Here is a 22,028-nt window from a genome sequence, read left to right on the forward strand (position 1 = left end):
CCAGAGGGAACTTTTGCAAAGGTGCTTCCCATCTCCCCTCCCCCATGTCCTCATCTGCCAGGGCAGTCCGGATGCCAGGCTCGGCTGCAGGCTTTGTGGTTTGGATCTGGGGGCAGGCACCCAGTGGGGAGGTACTGGGGGAGACACTACTGGACACCACGTGCTGATGAGGTGGGGGCGTGGGATGCACAGTGACAGGTGGGGGTGGGACTACTCTGGGTAGAGAGAGAGAGGATCCCCTCCTGCTTGAACCCTGCCAGGCCTGGCCTCATTCTGATGCGGTCGCCAGGCCCACCTCCCTCAGGGGCCTGCTCCCTGCACCGTCCCCCTGCATGCAGTTCCAGTTCCTGGGCACCCCTGCCTCCCTGGCGTCTGGCGCGAGGGCTGCGCAGGGTGCATCCAGATGCTGAATGCTTAGATGAATGAGGGCCTGGCTAGAGGGATAGGTCCCTGTGCCTCGCACCCCAGCACCCTATGGCTGCCTCCTGCCTGATCAAGGGGGCAGTGCCCTTCTAGCTCTTTCCGCCCCAAGGCTGGTTCTTTTCCCGCTGACAGCACACCTCAAGGAGATGCTAGCCACCTGTGCGTGAGCAGATGAGGAGAGAGGAGGCTTTCCTCTGCCTCTGTGCACACCACACCCAACTGTGTGTCTGATCCCCGAAGGGCAAGGGCTCTACAGTTGAGTCGGTAGAGCAGTGGTCTGTTCAACACAACCTTCTGTGAGGATGGAAAGTTCTCATTCGTGCTGTCTGCTTCAGTAGCTGATGACCACACTGACACTTCACCTATGGCTCATGCAACAGAGGACGCAAGTTCTCATTTTACACCATTTTAATGCGTTTAAACAGCCACACATCACTAGGGCCCCCAGCACAGGCAGCCCCGCCCTAGACTGCAGAGCACAGGAGCCTTCAGCTCTCTGGGGAGGGCGGGCACGCGACAGAGGGAAATGCTGTTCAGTGAGCATGTTCCAGAAAGAGGAGAGCTCACGAAGCAGTAGGTTTGGATACAGGAGACCAGACAGAAGAAAACAGTGTGAGATAAACAGTAACAAAACAGGAGTACCAGCTGTGTAGGATAGAACGGGGAGGTGAGGAAATTATCAAAAGGCTGTGAAGAATTTGGCGAGAAGTCCCCAGCGCCTAGAAACGCTGGTGTCACGGTCCACGGCGAGATCTTTGACCCTGGGATACATCTTCGTTTCTGTGTTTCTTTTTTTCTAACAACTTTATTGAGGTGAATGCACTGAACTGTACGTATTTGTGCAGTTTGGTGAGTCTCGACATGTGTACACCCAGAAACCCGCCCAGAGTGGCCACCATCCCTGAAGTCTCTTTCTGCCCCTTGGTGACCTCTCCCTGCTTCCCCACCCCCACTGGTCTGCTCTCCATCACTGTAGAGTCCTGCGCGTTCTCCAGAACTTCATATAAATAGAATTGTGCTGATGTTTTGTCTTTTTCTGTCTGGCTTCTTTCAGTCAGCATAATGATGTTGAGATTCTTCCGGGTGGTTGTGAGTGTCGTCCTTATCCCTTCCTGTAGTGCCGAGCCCTGTGCTCGTGTGGCCCTCCGTCCCTCCCCTGTGGGTGGAGCGGGAGGTGGCTTCTCCAAACCCGGCTCGGATGCAGCTGCGCGTGGGGGTTCCTGGGGAGAGAAAGCCCAGGAGAGGTCCGGAGCAGTGGGTGGCCGGGCCGGCCATAGGACCAGCCAGTCCCAAGAAAGCACCTGAGTCACCAAGGTAGGAAAGTCTCACCCCCAGGGAAGTGAGCTATCAGCCTGCATACTCATCACCTCTCATGCGCAGGAGATTTGGGGAATGCCAGGTTAAGCGGGGGACAGGTCCTTGTCCTGGAGGACTACACCTCACCCAGTGGGGTTTGGGCAGCAAAAGTTGGCACGTTTAGATTCTGACTGTCCACAGCGACAGATTCAAAGTGACGCCTCTCACGAGAGTCTCCGTGCACCCCTCCCCAGAAACTTCATGCACTCTCTGGGTGCCGGACCCCTTCATGGGCTCTTCTCCCAGCTGTGGAAGCCCGTGGGTGCTTGCTCACGCGTGTGGCCCAGGGCCCGTGTCATGTCTGCAGTGTTCATTTCTGGACAGCAAGACCCTGTGTCCACAAAGCCAGCACCCTGGGCCCGTGTGCTGTTAAACCCAGCAGCAGCCAGGCAGAAGCTGAGCGGATGAGCAAGTTAAAGAAGCCAGGGTACATTGCTGAGAATGCTCTAGAGAACACGGGGTCCTGGAGGTTCACTTCTCCCGGGGTGGGGCATCAGGCTTTTAGTTTTATCCTCCTTTTCCTTCTGTCTCACATTACCAACCACATCATGTATTTTATGTGTCCTACGTGTATATATATATATTTTTAAAGATTTTATTTATTTGCGAGAGAGAGAATGAGAGACAGAGAGCATGAGAGGGAGAAGGGTCAGAGGGAGAAGCAGACTCCCTGCCGAGCAGGGAGCCCAATGCGGGACTCGATCCCGGGACTCCAGGATCATGACCTGAGCCGAAGGCAGTCGCTTAACCAACTGAGCCACCCAGGCGCCCCCTATGTGTATATTTTATATAGCCTGTATCTTAACATATAAAATGTTTATTAATATTTAATACGTAAACATAACCATAACATTCTTTTGGGCACACACAGAGATTTTTTGTGTCTGCCTTGCCAACCTTTGGAAATCAGTGTGAATTAAACCAGTGCCGTTCATTGGGATTCCATTCAGGCGGATGCTGAACCAGTGGTCCCTTTAACACGAACATGAGGAAACTTTGCTTTTTTTATGAATCCAGCCCGATTCTTGGATTCCTGCACGGGGGTGGCGTGATCTCTCAGACATGTGTGTCATGCTAGAATACAGACTTGCGCTTCCGTACCTCCCCCAGTGTGCCCCCCCAGCAAGCCATCTCGCTCCATCCTGCTCTACTCCCCTGCCTACCCTGCATTTCACGTCTATGTGCTGACCCCATTGTGGAAAATGGAAAGAAAGCTGTAAAGAACATCTGTGGTTTGAGGTCTCAGGGGTTCACTGCCCGCCCCGCCGGGAGCGCCCGGTAAATATTTGATCACTATCAACACTGTACAAGGGAGTCAGCCCCCACGCATGGAAGCCTGCGCCCCACAGCCTGAGTGTTTACCGCTCTGCCTGTCTAAAATAAAAGTCGAAAAAAGAGCACTTTTCTTTTGGAAATCCACTCTATCCCCTCACTGCCCCCAGAAGGAAATGATGGAAGAAAATGAGATCTCTGATTCCCATCGGGTTCATTTCCGACAAACCAGCCAGAACTGAATTATTTCCTATGTATGACCCTGACCTAAAGGACACAGACAAGGGGAGAATTAGATTCAATATGCTAATTTACTTTGCCATTAAAATAACCCTGGGTTATGAAAGTTGTCAGAACGGATGATTACATTATAAAAGAGTGTTTACCTGATAATCTCTCTTGCGTTCTGGGAATCGGGGATCCTGACGTCTGCTGTGGTTTTAATTTTATATTTGACATGAAAAGTCAGTTTACTTCTTACCTGTGCTTTTATGTACATGTCAGGAGGAATGACCTCGTTCCCTGGAACACTGAGAAAGGCCTCCTCTGGCTCCTAGATTGGAAGAGCCCGCACTCAGGTTTTCAGTATGTATCTTGAGATTCACCTGAAAGCAAATTCTGAAAACCAAAGCTGAGTTTCATTTTAAAACCCAGCACTTTGTTAGTGGGAGGGAGGGGGTAGTATACTTAAAAACAAATCTAAAAAGGGAATCATGTGGTATATTGGTATTTAGACGTGAGAATTAGCTGTTTCGTATCTAGATGCTAAGGATAGGACAATGGGTCCCTTCGTCATAGAATGGCTAGTCATTGCTCTTTAGGCTGCTCAGAAGATCGGTCCTACGAGTGAGCGTAAACATCCGTGGGTTATCATGTGCCTCATGACATTTTGATTAGATTTGGTTGGACAGATGATAATTTCAAATTCAAACCCGTAGTACAAACAGCGTATGTACGAAGTTTTCACTTGGCTGTAGTTGCGCCTTCTGGAGATCTCTGGAATTGAGATACTGCTGTGTGCAGAGGAGATTTCAGATAGAGGAGATTTGTATTTTTGTGTAATCGAGTACCACATAGACCCACTTGACCCGAATGCTCATAGTCCAATTTTTATTCTTAGTTCCAGTCCTATTTTGTTATAGTCAGATTCTCCTTTAGAAATTTTTGGAAGACTTTCTTTATAGGCTTGACTTAGTCTCCACCCTACCCTGTCCCCCACCACTGAAAAGTCTCGATTCCTTAAATCCAAAGTAAATGATGTGGAAATAAAAATATTCTGTCTTTTTGAACCCCTCTATTGGATTTTTGTGACTCTCGCTAACCCAGGTAGGACAGTGCCCTGCTCCCCCGTGGCCGTCCCCTGTGCCACCTGCTCTCTTCACTCCTGAGCTAACCGCCAGCCGGGGTGCCCCTGCTGTCCCTCTCACTTGCCGAGATGACATCTTCCCCAGTCCAGCCCTGAGCACTCCCTCCTAAGAAACAAAGATTCCGTATTTGTTTAGTCTTGGCCAGACACTGTTCTTTCACATTATTTATTCCCTATAGTATTTGATGATTTCCTTGCATATCCCATTTTGGTTAAATGGCTGGCTTGTGTTTTTTGTTAACCGAAATTACTTGAATGACATTGAAATAATTTCTTCAAGAGGGGAAGAAAAAGGAGGATTTCTTGGAAGGTGTAGAATGCCACGTTGTGTTTGTAATGTTTTCACAGACTCAGAGGCCTTGAGGGGCCCCCCGATCACTTCTGTCCAGTAGGATGCCCACGTCTGGGGGACGAGGGACAGAGGCTCCAGGCCGCACTCACTGTGGTGCAGAAGCAGTGGCCTCACCTTGCTCAGGCGCCTCTGGGAGCCGCGCAGGGAGGGCGAGGGTCTGAGGCCGGGGTCCTCGAGCCTGCTCATGGTCACTTGTGTGTTTCTTGGGGCTCTCTGTTCACCTGGGGAGCAGCTCCCATGGGAGCACCCACGCTACTTTGCGCAGGGGTGCCGAGAGGATGGAAGGGCACCAGTTACGAAGTACTGAGCGTCCCCGCCCAGTGGGGCCATCCCTTTGGCACCCTCTTTCCACGTGGCCTGAGAACCACAGACGTCCTGTTGACCGCGTGGGATCTGTCTCCCTGCCACCTGCCAGCTTCACTTAGCTGCCTTCTCTCTTGGTTAATGTCTCTGTATTTCCTGATGCTGAAAGCCTTGAAATATCAAGGTCAGAGGATTTCTGCCTGTGACCTGGTTTGTGGCTAGCTTCATCAGGAATCTGTAGGCATGGTTTTAGGGCATGACAAAGCGTTTCAGCACTGTCACTCAGGTTGGATTCTAATGATCACCTATCAAGATAGATTTAAGAAAGTCTCTCTTGACCTTCATAAGAATCTGGAAGCGGGCTTTCTGACAACGTCCGTAGTTTGGAAATCTCTCAGCTGACTTCCACCTCTCAAGTGCAGGTGATGCGTGAGGAAACAGAGGGGACATATCCCTGAAATGACTCCTTTTCTTTGTGTGACACCACAGGGGTGCAGCCCGCAGGTCAGGACCCCATCCTGAGGCCCAGAGAGCTGGTGCTTTTGGACAAGCAAACTGCTAATGCAAAAATAAACACATCGAGTGACTCCGGATGGTTCTCAAGTTAATCTAGAAGGATAAGCAAGTGGGAATAACCAAGAAAATGTTGAAAAGGGGACTTGAAAGGATGATTACGTGTCCGATATTAAGGGATAATGGAGCAGTCCACGTTCAGAGAAAGCTCTGACCTAGCTCACAAATAAACCGAAATCTATATTAGGATTGAGCACGTGAGAAAAGTGGCTTCGGAGCGACGAGGGAAGGAGAAATGATGAAGTACGCTTGTGTAGTGCACACACACCCGCATCCTGGGGAAGCACCTGCCACGTGGAAGACGGGGTCCTCACAGATCACGAGGAGCAGCAGGTACATGGCAGGCAGGGCGTCAGACAAGGACGTAGTGAGCTGTTTGGGACCGATACGTATCGTCACCAGGGGACTGACAACTCAGGACGGTTACGGCGGGCCGAGTCCCACCCGTCAGGCTGGCAGCCCCGCTGTCCAGCTCTGGTCCCTAGGCATCCGGGCCCTGGGAGAGGCTCCTGCCCCAGCCTGCGCGGAGTGAGCTGGGTGGCCCCTCTGAGGGGTTGTAGCCGCTCGCGGGCCCAGGACCACGGTCTCCCATCGCAGGAAGCCATTGGGCATTTCCACAGGCCAAGACCCCAGTGATGTTTTAGAGCAGCTTGGAAGCCCAACAGCAGGTAATTGATGGAGTAAGCTCTGCTCTGCACACACATGCCTACCGACACTGGAAGTGGGAGAGTATGTCTCTTGATGTAGGAAGGCGCTCCAGGTTACGCGGCTGAAGATAGCGGTTCCCAGAGTTCTCTGTACAAGAGATAGCGCTTCGGCCCTGTAAGCTCGCATGCACACGTGCACACACACACATGTGCGCACACACGTGTGCACACCGCATGCACATCTGGAAGGACATCGCCTCATGTTAACCGACTCTGGGTGGTACAATTATGGTTTTTAAAAAATATTCTTCTCGTAATACTCCCGCCTGATGTTCCCACAGAAGCACAATGTTGCACGTCCTCTGGTTAGTTTTTTTAAGTAACAGGAACTAACATTACCCAAATGAAAACATACCCGTATCAGCCAGTTAATAACCTTTGTTTCTTCTTCAGACGCTGCTTGTGTCCAGGTGAGTCAAACTGTGTGCTGGCGGTTTGTGCACAGCTGAGCCGCCCGTGTGCGCTTTCCTGGCCGCGGGGCGGTGGTGCTTTACTTGGCTGGAGCTGTGAGGCTGCCAGGCTGGCTCCCCACGCGCCCTTCCCGGCCCCTGCCCGCCCCGCCCTCTCCAGCTCCGCACACCACAAAACTGAGGTGTCAACAGCTCCCCCGCAGAGCTGTTGTAGGAACTACAGCTGGTGGCATTGGCGCGGGGACCCCACCCCACCCTCCCACCGCGACCCTGGGGTGGCCGCAGGTGCCCATTCCTCCCCTCTCCCAGAGGCCTGCATCCATACCTGGCTTTCAGTGTGGAGCCAGGAGCCCTCCCAAGATCTTTCAAGAGTTGTCTTTTTTTGTTTTTATTTATTGGCAAAGTGCTTTCTTTTTGCTTGGTTTGATGATAGTTTTGCTCAGACATTTTCCGTGTTGTAAGGGAAAGATTCCAAAGACCAAGCCCCGTTGGTTATTCCAGTAGCGATGGCTTCCTAAACCGAGCATAACTGAACACAGATTAGGAGCAAAGTAGACTTGACCTGATGTAGGTGTTTAGTGTGGGGAAGAGTCATGTAACTCTGCTGGAAAAGGACCAGCGGCATGATTTGTGGGACCTGCTGTGGAAATGGAAATTCGGGGTCCCTTGTTCCAGAATTATTAAGACTTTCAAGATGGTGACAGATCATTAAAGGAAGCATGAGTGTTTCTACATCGGGGCCCTGTGAGACTCTCTGGAGAGCTAACTAGAAGGTTCTAGAGGTATTAACTCCCGGGAAACTCGTCTGGCCCCGCTCCTGGACGGTGCGTGTCAGGGTTTGCCCACAGAGGGTGGCAGGTGGTGTGATGCCAGGAGCCCATGACTCTCAGTCCTGGAAGCCCGTGACCCTTCTGTGAGCCCTGCTGTCACCTGGCATCCCACATTCACCACGCCTGCCCTTTTCTCCTCCTGTGCACAGAAATTCATCGAATTTGAAGATGCCTTGGAACAAGAGAAGAAAGAGCTACAAATCCAGGTGGAACACTATGAGTTTCAGACTCGCCAGCTGGAATTGAAGGCCAAAAACTATGCAGATCAGAGTAAGTAGCTGGGGGGTGGGAGGGTGGGGTGGGAATCGCGTTTGAATGTGTGTGTTGTTGTAAGACTGGGCCCAGCTGGGAAGGATGTGGAGAGCCTTTGATAGAGAAAAGCCTGCGGCTGCTTTCTTTCGCTGTGATTCCCTCAACCACTTGTTTATGCTTTCACACTGCTCTGTGTCTCCATAATCAGCCTCAAATCCTGTGCGGAAATCGATAAATAAATAAGGCCCCTTTGATGACAAAGCATTTTTGCTGAATATGCGGCCTGGGCCGGACCTCGCCAGCCCTTTCGATGAAAGCTCCCCATTGCGGTGCCGGCTCCTGTCTGTCCACCACCGAGGAGACGCTGCTCTTGGGCGGTCAGAGAGCTTGCTGGGGGAGCCCGCTGTGGTGGCCAGCAGGGAGGCCAAAAGGGGTCCTCTCCAGGGCCTTCCGCATACACGGGCAGCCCCTCCCAAGGCTGGAGCAGAGGCTGGGGGGTCAGACTCTCCGTCCCTGGGGTAGGGCAGCCAGCTACATGAGCCTCATGAGCCTCTGACCCCCAGTTCCTGCAGATGCCCTTGCTGCTCCTCACAGTGTGGTCCCCAGAGAGCTGCGTAGAGATGCCTACTCTGAGGCCCCTGCTGTGGGGTGGGGGACGTGGCCTCTACAGACACCGCGGAACAGGAGAGCCTATGGTGGTGGAGATGTGGACTGGTGTCTCCTGTTAGATCTGTTTAAAACCACCCCCGGGAAGCAGGGAAGGTGGGAGGCGGGGGAGCAGGGTGGCTCACACATGGAAGGACCACACCGGTGGGTGCCAGGCCCGTGACGGTCATGTGCCTCGCCTCACTCTGTGTGTCAGCTTCTCCACTTGCTGGGGCCACAGGGACACAGTTGAAGTTTGAGCAAAGGGCCACAGATGCTCGCCCTGGTGGCGGGACGCAGAGGGCATGATGCCCGGCAGGCCTATTGACAAGTCAGGTGGCTCACCTGCATGTGGCAGGCGGAGCACATGCAGGGCCAGAGGGGCCCTCCTGGGCATCAGCCCTGCCGGCCCGGAGGTGCCATGGCCGCAGCTTGGTCTTTCCAGCCCTTGGTGTGCGTCAGGGATACTTGCTGGTTCAGTCCTCACGGCAGGTATTCTTGAGCTCTCTCCTATGTCATAGAGGTTACTCACGTAGGAACTCTGCCTCTTTCTACGAGCCCCTTGCTCGCATCTTGTCTCTGACCGCGGCGAGCTCCCTGCGTCTCAGGCTGCCCAGGCACAGATAGCAGCCCTGGGTGGGTTGCAGTCATCCTGGCTGTCTTAGTGGTGGAGCTGAACACCCTCCAGGCACGCAGCACACACACCACATGCCACCCAGACCGGCCAGGATCTGCCTTCTTGTGCCCCTGGGGTCTCTGCGGGCCAAACCTGTCCGGTCTGCACCACGGATCAGTTTGTCCCGGAACCTTCTGCCCACACGCACGAGGGCAAGCAAGGAGGCATGGAGAGGCAGGCCGTGTTGCTGACAGGCCGTGGCTGTGTCTTCCAGTTTCCCGGTTGGAGGAACGAGAGTCAGAGATGAAGAAGGAGTACAACGCTCTGCACCAGCGACACACAGAGGTAGGTGCCTGGCCATGACCCACACACAGGAACGTGGCCGCAGCCTGGCAGCTGCGCATGCCTGCTGGCCTTGGCTGGCCTTTCTGGCCTTTTCTTTCTGGTTTCTACTGCCCTAGCCAGAAAGCTGTCGGCTGTGCGCTGGTCAGAGTCCACTCCACGAACGTGGCTTCATTGCTGGCAGAGCACTGCCGGCCTGGACAGCACCACGGGCTGGAGGGAGAGACGCCTGGGTCAGCACGGATGATTCACACAGCAGTTTTGTCCTTTGCAGATGATCCAGACCTATGTGGAGCACATCGAGAGGTCCAAGATGCAGCAAGTCGGGGGAAACAGCCAAACCGAGGGCAGCCTGCCGGGGAGGAGGTGAGGCGGGAAGCTGGAGGCCGTGGCCTCTAGTGGCCCCTCATCCCCAGGGTGCTCCGGGGCTCCTGGGCAGAGGGCAGCCTTTGGAGAGCTGCGTCCACCTGTGACTCAGGGAAGGGTCTGGTCAGAGCGTATGGCTGGGGCAGGAGTGTGCACATGGGCTGGGCACCAGAGTGGGGCCGCGGGACGTGGGCCTCCTGCCGGCCGTGTGCAGTCACAAAGGCCTAGGAAATGGGGCTGCCAGTCCTGTTCACTCAGATCCTGTGTTTGTGGATTCACCTACCCACTAAAGTTTGTGGCCTCGACATCAACCCTCGTGGGGCTTCCGCGGTCGTGTGCAGATGGCACAGTGTGTGCAGGATGCGGGCACTCTGGGGCCGTTTGGTGAGGTTGGAAGCCCAGCTCTGGCCCCTATCTGTGGAGCAGCCTTGGGCAGCTCACCAAACACTTGCACACCTCGCTTTCTCCTTTGCAAAACGAAGCAGGTATCCCCCCCGGAGGATTCGGGAATCAAGGTTCAGATTTCTGTGAGACATGGATCTGTGTGTGGGGGCGGCGGCTCCACATCCATTGATCCAGGGCTGTTGGTGACTCTGTGGGCCTTGACCACCTGGAGTCACAAGAGCTGACCGCGTTGGGCGGGGGGCGGGGAGGCCAGGCAGCCGGCGACCCCCACGGGGAGCACATTCTCATTGTGGCAGGGCGGCACCAGCAGACTCTGGGGCCCTCGCTTGTCTGAGCCCAGGAGCTCCGCTGCTTTTATCTGCGGGGAGGGGGGCTAACCTGCACCTTCGGTCAGGATAAGCCTGGACCACGGTCTCCAAGGGCACAGACTGTCAGCGAGCCTCCCCAGGGTGTTGCCAGCTTGCGGGAGTTGGCCTGTGGGAGACCGAGGTCGTTGACCTGGTCCTGGGGTTGAGGGGAAGGGTACCGACATCCCGAGTCTCTAGTAGGTGGGAAGAGGGGCCGGAGGTTGGGATCCCAGGTCCCACAGACGGAGCTCAGCTCTTGGTCCCTTTCCAGCCATGGCCCCTTGTTCCTGCAGGCTGATGCCTGAAGCCCTGGTCACACCCCACCACCCGCAGAAGCTTTCTCCGGCCTGCTTCTTCGGCGGGTACGCTACGAACAGGTGGGCTCAGGCCTTTCCACTGTGCGTGTCGCTGTCTGGGCCCAGTGGGCAAAGCCGTTGTACACCAGTGCTCAAGGCGTCAACTTGAAAACAGAAACACGGAACACATGTGTGAAGGCCGGGTGGCACCTGGGAAGGGTGGTGGGGACGGCCACACGTTTCTAGACGGTCCCAGGCTTTTAGCGGACGCGTCCCTGCTGTGCGCTCAGGCCCTAGAGAAAGGACCACAGGCTGCTGGTGGCAACCCCGCACCAGGTGGGGAGTACGGACCAAACATCTTAAAGGACAGAACTCTGCAGGTGTCGATCCTGAGTCATGACTGTCTGAAGGGGGAAGTAACAGCCTCCCAGCTCCCGGCTCCCAGCTCCCGGCTCCCAGCTCCCGGCTCGGGAGAGTTTCCCTTGAGTGCACCGCCACGTCCTCACCCCCAGCACACAGAAGCTACCAGGAGGATTTCTGAGTAACTGTACTTGAATGCTGACCGGGGCGGGCAGGGACTCCGTGTTGTTTTCTGTGGAGGGTTAGGCAGGGCCCTCTGAGCGGGGGGCTGCAGCGGCTGGGCAGCTTGGGCATCCCTGATGAGTGCTGGGCTTGTGGCCAGTTCCTGAGGGCTGCAGCATTCTGGAACCTTCAAGCTGGTTCCCTGCCAGTTGCCTTTAAGGCCAGGAGCACCTTGAAGGTCACAAAGGAGAGAGTCCAGTGAGAAGGGCCCAGTTTTCCCAGAAGCCAGGGGAGGTGGGCTCTCTGAACTCAGGACTTGGAGGCCCCAAGTGTTCAGGGTCCTAAGTCAGCGTGGCTAGCGCCCCGGGCTCCGGGGATGCCACAGAAACAGGTGTCCCCAGAACCTCAGGATGACGTGGGCTCAGCCCAAAGCACAGGTTGCCCAGGCGCCAAAGCCAGGCCCTGAGCATCCCAGGCATTATTAGGGGCTGTCACCGGGGGCCAGGTCAGGCCTTGGTTTCTTCCTGGACGTGGAAGAAGTCTGTGACTGCAGGCTGGGGTTGCTTTCCGTGGATGCTTCCTCGGGCGCCGGAGGCAGGACCTGGTCTGGGAGCCTGCTGTCACCATGGGTCTTGTAGCTCCATGGCCCTGAGCCAGTCTGGACTGAGCCTGGCACCAGGCCCTGCAGTGCTCCCTGTGCTCAGAGTTGGGTTCCAGCCCATTGTGGCCATCACCCTTCTGATGTCGGGACTCACACTCGAGAGGGGCTGGCTCACAGGGTCCCGTCTGGGTCCCCTCTGAGGCTGCACGGCAGCTCTTGGAGGCCATGTGGGTTCTCCTCCTCCCTCAGGGAACAGGTCTGTTCTGCCTGCTGCCTGGCTGTGCCTATTTGTCACTCCTGGGTGTTTCGGGGCCTTCAGTGCCTCCGGGGGTGGCTGTCCTGGTGGGGGCTTTCTCCACACCCAGCCGAGCCCACAGGAGCCCCTTCATTTGCAAAATGGATCCAACGGCTGCCCAGGAGAGGGAGGGGCTCTGGGCCAGATTTCTGCGGAGAGTACCCCAAGGTTGGGGTGCATATGATCAGCATGGTGTCCAGGCCCTTGGCACTCTGTGACGAGACCTTCCTGAGCCAGAGCACCACTGTGTGCGAGAGATTCCTGACTGCAGGAAGAAAGCACCTGTTCTGTCAGCTGAGACCCTCCGTGGACATGGCCCACCTCCGCCATGTCCCCTTGGCCACGAGGAGGAGAGTGGTCCTGTGGGGGTGACGGCCGGGGCAGCACTTGTTTGGGAGGCAGAGGAGTGGTGCTGTGGGTCTGGGCTGCCCCATCGCCCTGCCAGCCCGCCCTCCATGTTTACCTTGCTCACCGGCCCGCGGAACCGGCCGCCGTCTGGGACTTAGGCTCGTGCCTCCCCTGCAGCCGCTTCCCTGTGGCCCAGACGTTCTGAGGGCGCTCTGTGCATGTCTGGCTGCCCCAGGACCTGTTTCTGGGTGAGCAGACAGCAGCCTCCACCCATCATTTCCAGGGAACGTTGGCCTTTGTCACCAGCGCTGCTGCGTCTGTGGCCCCGCCATCCTGGCCTGCTTCTGTGGGCTGTCCCCTCTCCCGCCACAGCTCTTTGGGGAGAAATAAGTATGCCCGCCCAGCTTCCTAGTTCAGTCTCCCTGGCTCCTGCCGACAGGGCCTCATCCTCAGCACTGGGAGCTGCTGATCACCGCCAAATCCAGACAGGCGTTTCCCTTCACTCCTGGCCTGGTTTTCTCAATGTGTGTGTCTTTAGAAACTGGTTAGTGTGTGTGGGCCCACAAACGTGAGCGTGTGTGTGCCTGGCTGCGCACGTGTGCTGGGGTTCTGGGAGAGGACCCTTGCCCCCTACTGAGTGTGCAATCAAAGCCACGGGCCGGCTGCTCAGCGCAGAGCTCACGTGTCTGAGTGCCCTCTGTCTGTCGCGTGCACATGTCTGCATGTCTCCACGTGTGTTTGTCTGCGTGGTGCGGAGCCCACCGCCGCGCACACTTGCCCTCCACGTGAGCGCATGTGACCTGTGCCCTCTAATGCTGTCTTCTCGTCTCGCCCCCTGTGCTGTTGCCACTATGTGCTGTCCCCGTGTCTGTCACTGCCCCGCAGCCCTCGCCAGTCGTGGAGGAAAAGGTAAAGTCTGGGCCAGCATTCATGCTGCTGTGCAGGGGCGCTCGGGATGCTCTGGGGTTCGGGAGAGTCGGTCCTGCTGGTAGTCTTTAATTATAGGCCCAGGGCTCGTCCTCGACCCGCTCGACAGATTTCTCTGCAGTGATATTACGGATCACAGACTCTGGGTGTGGCGCTTAGAGGCCAGGCAGCAGACGCAGAGGGCTGGACTCAAGTCCCCAAGACAGCCTCAGAATAGGTAGCGGCGCAGGGGCCCCCGCCCGGCAAACATCCGTGGTTGCAGATGGGCCCTCGGGCCTGAAGCCTTGGGTTGGCGCTGCAGGGAGGCGGTGGGCACGGGTGGAGACCCCGCACTCTGGCGTCAGACGGACCTGGGCTCACAGTCGGCTCAGTCACTCCGAGTATTGGCCCGGAACCGGCGTGTGCCTGTGACCCTTGCAGGCAGCCTGACCTCTGCAGGCGGCATGACTCCCTCGGGCTGTAGCTTCTGGACGAGCATGGCATCTCCCAAAGGATCAGCGGGATGTGACAAGGGGACACTGTGGCCGAGCTCTGGATGGGCAGTGCCCCACACGTGCCCCCAGGGCTTATGGAGCAGGCCATGCATGGCTCTGTGAGGAGCAGAGAGAGAAGATGAGGCTTGATTCCTGGGGATGATGCCCATTGCAGGAGAGCAGCCTGGCTGTCTCTGGACGCAGTGTGTGTCCATGCACACAGCTCTGGAAGCGGGTGACAGGCACGTGTCCCCCCTGCTGTCCTTTGAGGCAGGACGCTCACACTCTGCCCCTTGCCTGGGGCCAAGGGCCCCGCTGTGCATTTCTTCTGCAGTGGAGCTGGGCCCCAGGAGAGGGGTTCCCGCCCAACAAGGAAGAGTGAGCGAAGGACGTGCCCGGGAGCCTCGGGGGAGCAGACGCTGTGGCTCTGGAGGCCAGCCCCTCCTCCAGGGATGTGCTAACCACGTGGCCACTGGTGCCTTCCCAGACACCCGGGACCAGGCAGGCTGCGGCGGAGGGCAGTCTGCGGGGGCAGAGCCTCGGGGCCTGCTGAGGTTTTGATGCACCTGCAGACGCAGAGCTCCCTAACTTGGTGCCTTTCTTAGGGTCTGAGCGTCTTTAACGGTCAGGTGACCAGCTGAGATGTGCCTGAGAACGCATCCTCTGTCGGGGACAAGGGCTGAGTGAGGCGCCTGCGATTGTCCACAGGAAACTAGCTTCCTGGGTGGCCTAGGCCCTGACGTGCAGAGGTGCCGGCGGCTCCAGCCCCTCAAGAGCACAGTGCTCTTCTGGTGCTGTCCCTGGTGCTGTCCCTGCCACAGACCAGCTCCCAGGACAGCACAGCCCGGGCCCAGCTCTGCGGGAGGCAGCATCTTGCTGAACAGGACGCACCAGCCAGCCTCGGACCAGACAAAGCAGGACTCTGGCTCAGCCTCTGTGTTCTCCTCCTGCTTCATCCCAGCCCTGGCCAGCCCCCAGAACCACATGGGGGCCCCAGCCAGAGAGCCCCCACCTCCCAGGGTCATGCTTCATGAAGCTGCCTGCCCGGCTGTAGGAAGTTCTCGTGGACCGTGGCTGCTCCACTCTTCCAAGCACCGCAAGGAAGCTGCCCACCTTCCCTCTCCAGAGCGGTCCAGCCTCCAGACCTGGCTGTCTGGGAATCCTGAGGAAGCATCCGCCACTCCTCGCACCGCAGTCCCTGGGGGTCGAGCTCTGTGTGTGGGGCTCTGATGCTTGGCCACAGCAGCTCTGAGCAGCGCGGGCTGTTGGGTGGACGACCGTCTCTGGGTGTGCTGCGTCCGCCCCGGGGCAGCGCAGGGACTGGCCGGGCTGCGTACCACCTGGCCCCCAATCAGAAGCCCCCGACGGGGCGTTTCCTCAGGGACTGAGCCTAGCAGGCAGCTTCGGGCTCCATCCTGACTCCAGGTGACCTACGTTCCCCATCTCCTGGCACACCTTTGAAAGAGCTCCCCTCTGGGGTCCGTGCTCCCTAACGACCGGGAAGAACTGCATGGAGCAGGAGAAAGGGGCCCCCGTGGGCTGTAAAGGACACGACACCAGCAGCAGGATGGGGCCCCTCTTTACTCTGCACATCCAGGCGGACGTTTTACCCTGAGGAGAGCTCACGGAGGAACAGTAAAGGAGTCGGGTGGGGAACAGGGAGCAAAGAACAGAGCTGAAGGGTTGATTCCTTCTGCCTGGCCCCAGGAGGCAGGCCTGGGCTCCATGTAGGAAAGACCGTCATGGTAAACGTGGCCACTCAGGAGCACTCTGTGCCGGCCTCGATGCCGAGGGGCCTGCTGTTGGCACTGCCGTGGGATTTCTTAGCCCACAGAGCAGCTCTCTATAAAGTCTAACCAAAAACGACGAGTCACAGTGGACCAAAGGGGAAGGGTCCCTTAGGCCTGCAGAGCAGCTGAAGTGCCCCTGAACACGGGAACAGGTTTGGGGACACAGGAGCCATAGCTCGGCACGGGCAGCCCCTGTGCAGGCCGGCTGCCCCGGAGCTCACGCCCCGCCCCACATACCGGGCCCTCATCCAGAGCAGCTCGGTCTGCAGGGCAGGCCCCCGTGCGTCCAGAAAGCCTCCAGTTCTCGAGCTGTAAGCCCCGTCTAACGTCCGCTTCCTCCCTCTCTCCCTCACATTTCAGCAGGAAGGAGCGCCCCACCTCTCTGAATGTCTTCCCCCTGGCCGACGGCATGGTACGTGCACAGATGGGGGGCAAGCTCGTGCCTGCGGGGGACCACTGGCACCTGAGTGACCTCGGCCAGCTGCAGTTCACCTCCAGCTACCAGGTTTTGTAGCCGTGCTGTGGAGTGAGGGTCCCTCCCTGTCACCCATGCTCATTCAGGAAGCGTCTTTGTGTACAACCCTTTGCAGCTTCCCCTGCACCCAGGGTAGTGGGGCTGCACGTGGAGGTGTGCCAGCACCTGAGGAAAGCACCAGCCCGGGAGGCGGGCCTCACACAGGGCCTTGGGGCCTCTGCAGCCAGGGTGTACCCATCTGTTCGGGCTGAGCTGAGCCTTTGTTCTGGGGCACAAGCATGTCTGTCCCCCAGACCCGCCCCAGAGGACCAGCCCCGAGGCCACCCTGGGCGCCATCCCAGAGTGTCTTGCGTTGTGGTGTCTGAGGTTTGCACGCCCACTGGAGACAGTAGGGTGAGGGGCCAGTATCTCCCCTCTAGCCTGCTGCTACCTTCTTATCCGTGCTATCGACTGCTGGGTCTCTGAGTTTGGGGGGGTGGCTGTCCTGGGTGTGCGCAGCTAACCAGGGAGTGCAGTGCACGCCTCAGCGGGGGCCCCCCAACAAAACCAGGGGCAGGGACTTTCCCTGGCCTGCCACTCGATCATGGCCCCTGGTCACTTGTGGCCAGTGTTGGTCTGTGAGCTCAGCCCTGCCTTTGCCAGACAGGCTGTGGCCGCATCGCCAGGTAAGGATGCTGCCCTTGGGGCTGGAGGAGGTGACCCTAGGCCTGGGGCACTTCCCGCAGAGCCCGTGGGAGGTCGCCTGCGGAAGGCAAAGCACCTGGGCCTCCAGGCCTGGCCAGGCTGGCAGATGTGGGGCCTGGACTTCTCCCGAAGCTTCTTCCTGCTGCAGCTTGTGGCTGACTATCCCTCTGTCCCTGGGTGTCCAGCCTCCCTGCAGGAGGTGGCTGCAAGCTGCCCACTGTGTCAGAAAGTGACCCCACTCGCTTCAGCTTTTGTTCCAGACAGTGAGCATGTCTCTGCGACCTCTGACCCCGCCCCCATTATGGGCCGCCCTGCCTGTGTGCAGGGCCGGCGGGAGGCTGGGGCTCCTCCACACACTTGCCGGGAGAAGCCGCAGGGGCCCCCCCGAGGCCGGGTGCTCAGAGCCCTGCCTCCTGCCTGTGGCTGAGCCAGCTTTCTTCCCGTGTCTCTTCTTTCTCCTGCCTCGTCGTCCAAAGTAGTCTTGCTTTTCATCCCACTGTTTTATGTTTCAGTTTGTAGGTGTGTTTGATTTGATTTTTTTAATTATGTTTTAAGTTCTTTTTATTTCATGCTCTAGGTTTTAAGGTCTTTCTAATTTCTTAATTTTTTTTTGTTGTTTTTTGTTTTGTTTTTTGTTTTTATGTGCTGTATTTTCAGTGTTTTAACCAAACAGTTGTGGCTACTCATGGTGAGGAATGACTGCTAAGAGTTTGGGTACTTTGCATTTGGAGGTCACTGCCACACGTTGGTGTTTAGGAGGTTGAGAGGTTTGCCGCTAGGTAAGTGGTGGCCAGGGGAGCATCCCGCGGGTAGGTGGCGGCCTGTAGGGTCAGAGAGAGCCAGGGACTGGGGGAGGCCTGGCCGTGCCGCACGGTTCCCCTCGGTGACTTCTGGGGTCAAGGAGGCCCACTGCGATCCTGCAGACCCGAGTTTGCCAAGCACGGACAGGCCGGGAACCGGGAACCGTGGCCTTGAGGAAGGTGGTCCAGAAAACATATCGTTCTGAGAGGCGTGAACTCACATACTGGGCCTCCCCCAGCCCTCGCCAGACTTCCCTGTGCCTCTGGTCTCCTGCGGCCATCTCTCCTTGAGGGCTGGCAACAGAGGCATCCCCTTGCCTGTGGGACGCCTGGGAGCCTTCGCTGTGTGGGGCGGACAGACCACCTCATCACAGAGGCTCTCAGGAAGGGATTTTTCCTTCTCAAATTGGCCTTAGGCTGTAGATGCCAAGTAGAAGAGGCTTGTACCGGGGTGCTTCTAGGGGGAGAGGCACAGGCTATTACGCTGGGCATACCACCTCGGCACAACAATGATCTGGGCTGGTTCTCAGCTCTGGGGGCCGTCCGGGGACCTGCAGGACAGTGAGCAGACATTCCCCGCCTATACCCACTGGATGCCAGGAGCGCCCACCGTCCCCAGTCATGACAGCCACAAATGTCCCCAACATCGCCAATCAGCCCCTAGGGACACGGTGGGCCTGATTGTGGAATAGTGAGAGTCCTGGCAGAGAAGTGTGAGGGGACCGTTAGATGAAGCCAGACATGGCCATCCCAGGCCCTGGCCTGACGCTGACCACATGGGTCAGGAAGTGGCAGGTGTCAGGATTCCCAGCCAGCTTGCTCTTCACGAGAGCCTGGTCAGCCTTTCCCAGATGAAGGCGGGTGTAGGTTGGTCCCAGCGTGCGTCCAGCTTTACGGAGAGGGCCAAACACCCCCTGCCATCAGCTCCTCCCCTGCACGAAAGAGCTCCCGGAAGCATCCCTTCTTGGAAACCACGTGACCCAGTGCTGTGGGCTCCTGGGGTGTGCACCAGGAGCTGCAGCCCCTCCTGAGGCCGTGCCCCTTCTCCACACCCCAAGAGGGTAGCAGGGTGTGCGGGGGCTGCTGCCCACTGAGGACTGAATCGGGGTGAGTCAGGTCGTGAATGTTAGTAGACAAGTGGGCCACTTCACGGATACTGTCCAATGGTTTCACGAGGAAGGACTGTGGGAGAAGAGTGGCTTTGTTTCCCGTGCCGTACTTACTCACGTAGAGTGTATTCTCTCCAGGGAGACTCTGGGTTTGGGGTTTTTTTTTTGTTTTTTTTAAAGACTTTTTTTTTTTTTTTAAGTTATTTCCACACCCAACGCGGGGCTCGAACTCACTACCCCGAGATCAGGAGTTGCATGCTCCACCGTCGGAGCCAGCCAGGCACCCCTCCAGGGAGATGTTTAAGGTCAACAGTTGATAGCAGTTTTTAATAATCTGGTCTCGGAATGTTTTAAGGATGACCCATTCTCTGGAAGTGGGACTCCAGTTTGATTGCATATACATAGCTATGTAGGGCAGACCTTGAGGTCCACTTGAGCTGTGGGGGTTAAGAATTACACATCCCCTGGTGTCTCTGTGTTTGGGAGGTCGGCGCCCCTTCCCAGGCCCAGACTGGCCCCAGGGCAGGAAGCAGGAGACCTCAGCAGCCGGCCGCAGCCCAGACGGCTTGATCAGAAGGCATCTCAGCCTCCTCCCTGGTCCCCATTTAGAGCCCTCTGCCCAGCCCTGGGCCACCACTTGTTTCTGACCACCCCCTGGCTGCAAAGGGTTGCTTGCCATGTTCGTGTAGCTTCATGTCCATCCCACGCGGCATCAGCGGGCTGCCCGGAGCTCGCAAGCTAACAGCCCCAAGCCAAGCCCTTTAAATAATAAAGTGTCAGCGGCCTCCGGAAACCCAGAGGCAGCGGCTGGGTGAACCCAGGGACTAGGCCAGAGGAGTGGGCCGGACAGGAGAGCAGGGGTCCCCAGTCCCCTCCAGTCCTGGCTCAGGGTGCTGTTTTATCGTGGCCAGAGAAGTCGAGCGAGGGGGCCTCACGGAGGTGGCCGAGGCCCCGCTGACCCTGCACGGTGTGCGTCACCGGGACCTCGGGGGCGTGCCGACCCACATGGCGAGCTTCGCCCTTCCCTGTGTTTGGCCCTAGTGTCCGCAGGATGAGATGTCCGAGTCAGGCCAGTCTTCGGCGGCTGCCACACCCAGCACCACGGGCACGAAGTCCAACACGCCCACGTCCTCTGTGCCCTCGGCTGCCGTCACGCCGCTCAATGAGAGCCTGCAGCCCCTGGGGGACTACAGCGCCGGCACGAAGAGCAGCAAGCGGGCGCGGGAGAAGCGCAACAGCCGCAACATGGAGGTCCAGGTCACGCAGGAGATGCGGAACGTCAGCATAGGTGCCGCGCCGGCCCGCGGGCTCCCGGGGCTGTGGCGGGGAGGCCTAGCGAGCCACTCATCCACCTGCCCCTGCTGGTCCAGCCCCCGCTGCCCCGCCCCTCCCCTGCTGGCCTCACCCCCCCACGCTGGTCCCGCCCCTCCGTGCTGGCTCCGCCCCCTCCTGCCCCTGCTGGTCTCCCCCTGCACCCCCGCTTTCCCCCATCCCGCACCACTGCCCCCCCCCGTGAGGTTTCCCTTCCAAATAGGGATTTTGGTTCCGGCAGATGTATCAGTCGGCTCATGCCGCACTAAGAAACATCGCAGACCGGGTGTTTTAAGCCACAGACATTTGCTTTCTCACAGTCCTGGCAACCAGGAGTGAGCAATCCGGGTGTCGGGGTGTCGGGGCTGGCTGGTTCTCTCGAGGCCTCGCTCCTGGGTGTGCAGACAGCCGCCTCTCCGTGTGTCCTCAGCCCTTTTTCTTACAAGGACACAGTCGGATGGGGTCAGGGCCTGCCCGTGTGGCCTTATTTTACCCGCACCTCTTTAAAGGCCCCATCTCCAAATGCAAGTCACACGCTGGGGCCCCAGGGACTACGACTTCAACATGTAGATTTGAGGGACACACTTGGCCTCTGGCAGTGCACCCCAGTCATCCCGCAGACACACTCAGTACAGGAGGGATGGAGGAGAAGCAGGATATCTGGTCTGTTCATCGGAAATCATGAAAAAGAGCCGTGGTTCTGGGGGATGGGCCCCTGCTGGCCACCAGCCAGGGAGGAGCCCTTTCCTGATGGTCCCTGGCTGGTGGTGGTCTAGTGTGGGGTCTCCAGACATGGGGCCGGAGGGTGGGCATCCCCCCTCACCCTGGGGTTCCTGTGTGTCCCCCCAGGCATGGGCAGCAGTGATGAGTGGTCTGATGTTCAAGACATTATCGATTCTACACCAGAGCTGGACATGAGTCGGGAACCCCGCCTTGATCGCACGGGCAACAGGTACTCACTGAGGCTGGGGTCCCAACGGGCTCCGTGTTCACTGTGGGTGTTGGTGCCTTCGGCAAAGGTGTCCCCTGTAGCGTTGCACAAGCAGCGTTGGCATTGAGCGGCCCCGTGGGCGGTGTTGGAGGGTCCCCACCTGCCGCCCGTGAATGCTGCCCCCTCACCCTGAGCTCCCCCGCTGCATGTCCTCACAGCCCGACCCAGGGGATCGTGAACAAGGCTTTTGGCATCAACACTGACTCCCTGTACCACGAGCTGTCGACTGCGGGGTCAGAGGTCATCGGGGATGTGGATGAAGGAGCTGACCTGCTAGGTAAACTCAAGTCACCCCCGGGACCCCAGGGCCTCGGGCTTGCTTTTGTTGGTTTTGTTGTAATGAAAGCAAAGTCTCTGTCAGTTGCAAGCCAGGAACTTCTTTTTACAGTTTCATTGAGATGTAGTTCACATATCATAAAACATATCCACATAGAGTATAAAGTTCAGCAGGTTTTAGGGTGCTCACAGAGCTGTGTTACTTTCTAATTTTAGAACCTTCTATCCCTCTGAAAATAAAACCATGCCCTTGAGCACTGAGCCTAGGCAGTGCACTTTCTAGCAATTCTGCTCCTCAAGGAAAATGCCTGGACAGGGTCACTGCCCGTCTGCGAGCCTGCGGTCACTCCCAGAAGTCCCTGCACCTGGGTCGGAAACGGGTGCAGAGACAGTCCCTTGTGTGGGTTCACTCCAGGTTCTTCCTGTCCTGGGACGGGCATCAGGCATGCTGGGCGTCTGCTGGCAGGGCTCCGAGGCCAGGCTGCGGCCCTAGCACTGCAGGCGGGAAATGGGATGCTCTGGACTGCATTCAAACCGCACCCCCCCCACCCGCCCTGTGACCTTT

At 57.7% G+C, this 22,028-nt stretch overlaps 1 protein-coding gene across 3 annotated transcripts in view; it reads left to right on the forward strand.

Annotated features, from left to right (window-relative positions):
* MAPK8IP3 (mitogen-activated protein kinase 8 interacting protein 3) overlaps positions 1-22,028 on the forward strand; it is a 47,501-nt gene that overhangs the window by 6,382 nt on the left and 19,091 nt on the right. For 2 of the 3 annotated variants that reach the window (XM_044915572.1, XM_044915571.1), the window contains exons 2-8: positions 7,742-7,862; positions 9,380-9,450; positions 9,722-9,813; positions 16,181-16,322; positions 19,927-20,173; positions 21,046-21,148; positions 21,346-21,464. In XM_044915572.1, coding sequence (XP_044771507.1) covers positions 7,742-7,862; positions 9,380-9,450; positions 9,722-9,813; positions 16,181-16,322; positions 19,927-20,173; positions 21,046-21,148; positions 21,346-21,464 — 895 coding nt within the window. Of the gene's footprint in view, positions 1-7,741; positions 7,863-9,379; positions 9,451-9,721; positions 9,814-16,177; positions 16,323-19,926; positions 20,174-21,045; positions 21,149-21,345; positions 21,465-22,028 lie in introns of all 3 variants that reach the window. The other variant, XM_021698093.1, reaches the window with a different exon arrangement.

The sequence above is a fragment of the Neomonachus schauinslandi genome, chromosome 5 (assembly GCF_002201575.2).
Source record: "Neomonachus schauinslandi chromosome 5, ASM220157v2, whole genome shotgun sequence".
NCBI classification, from domain to species: Eukaryota; Metazoa; Chordata; class Mammalia; order Carnivora; family Phocidae; genus Neomonachus; species Neomonachus schauinslandi.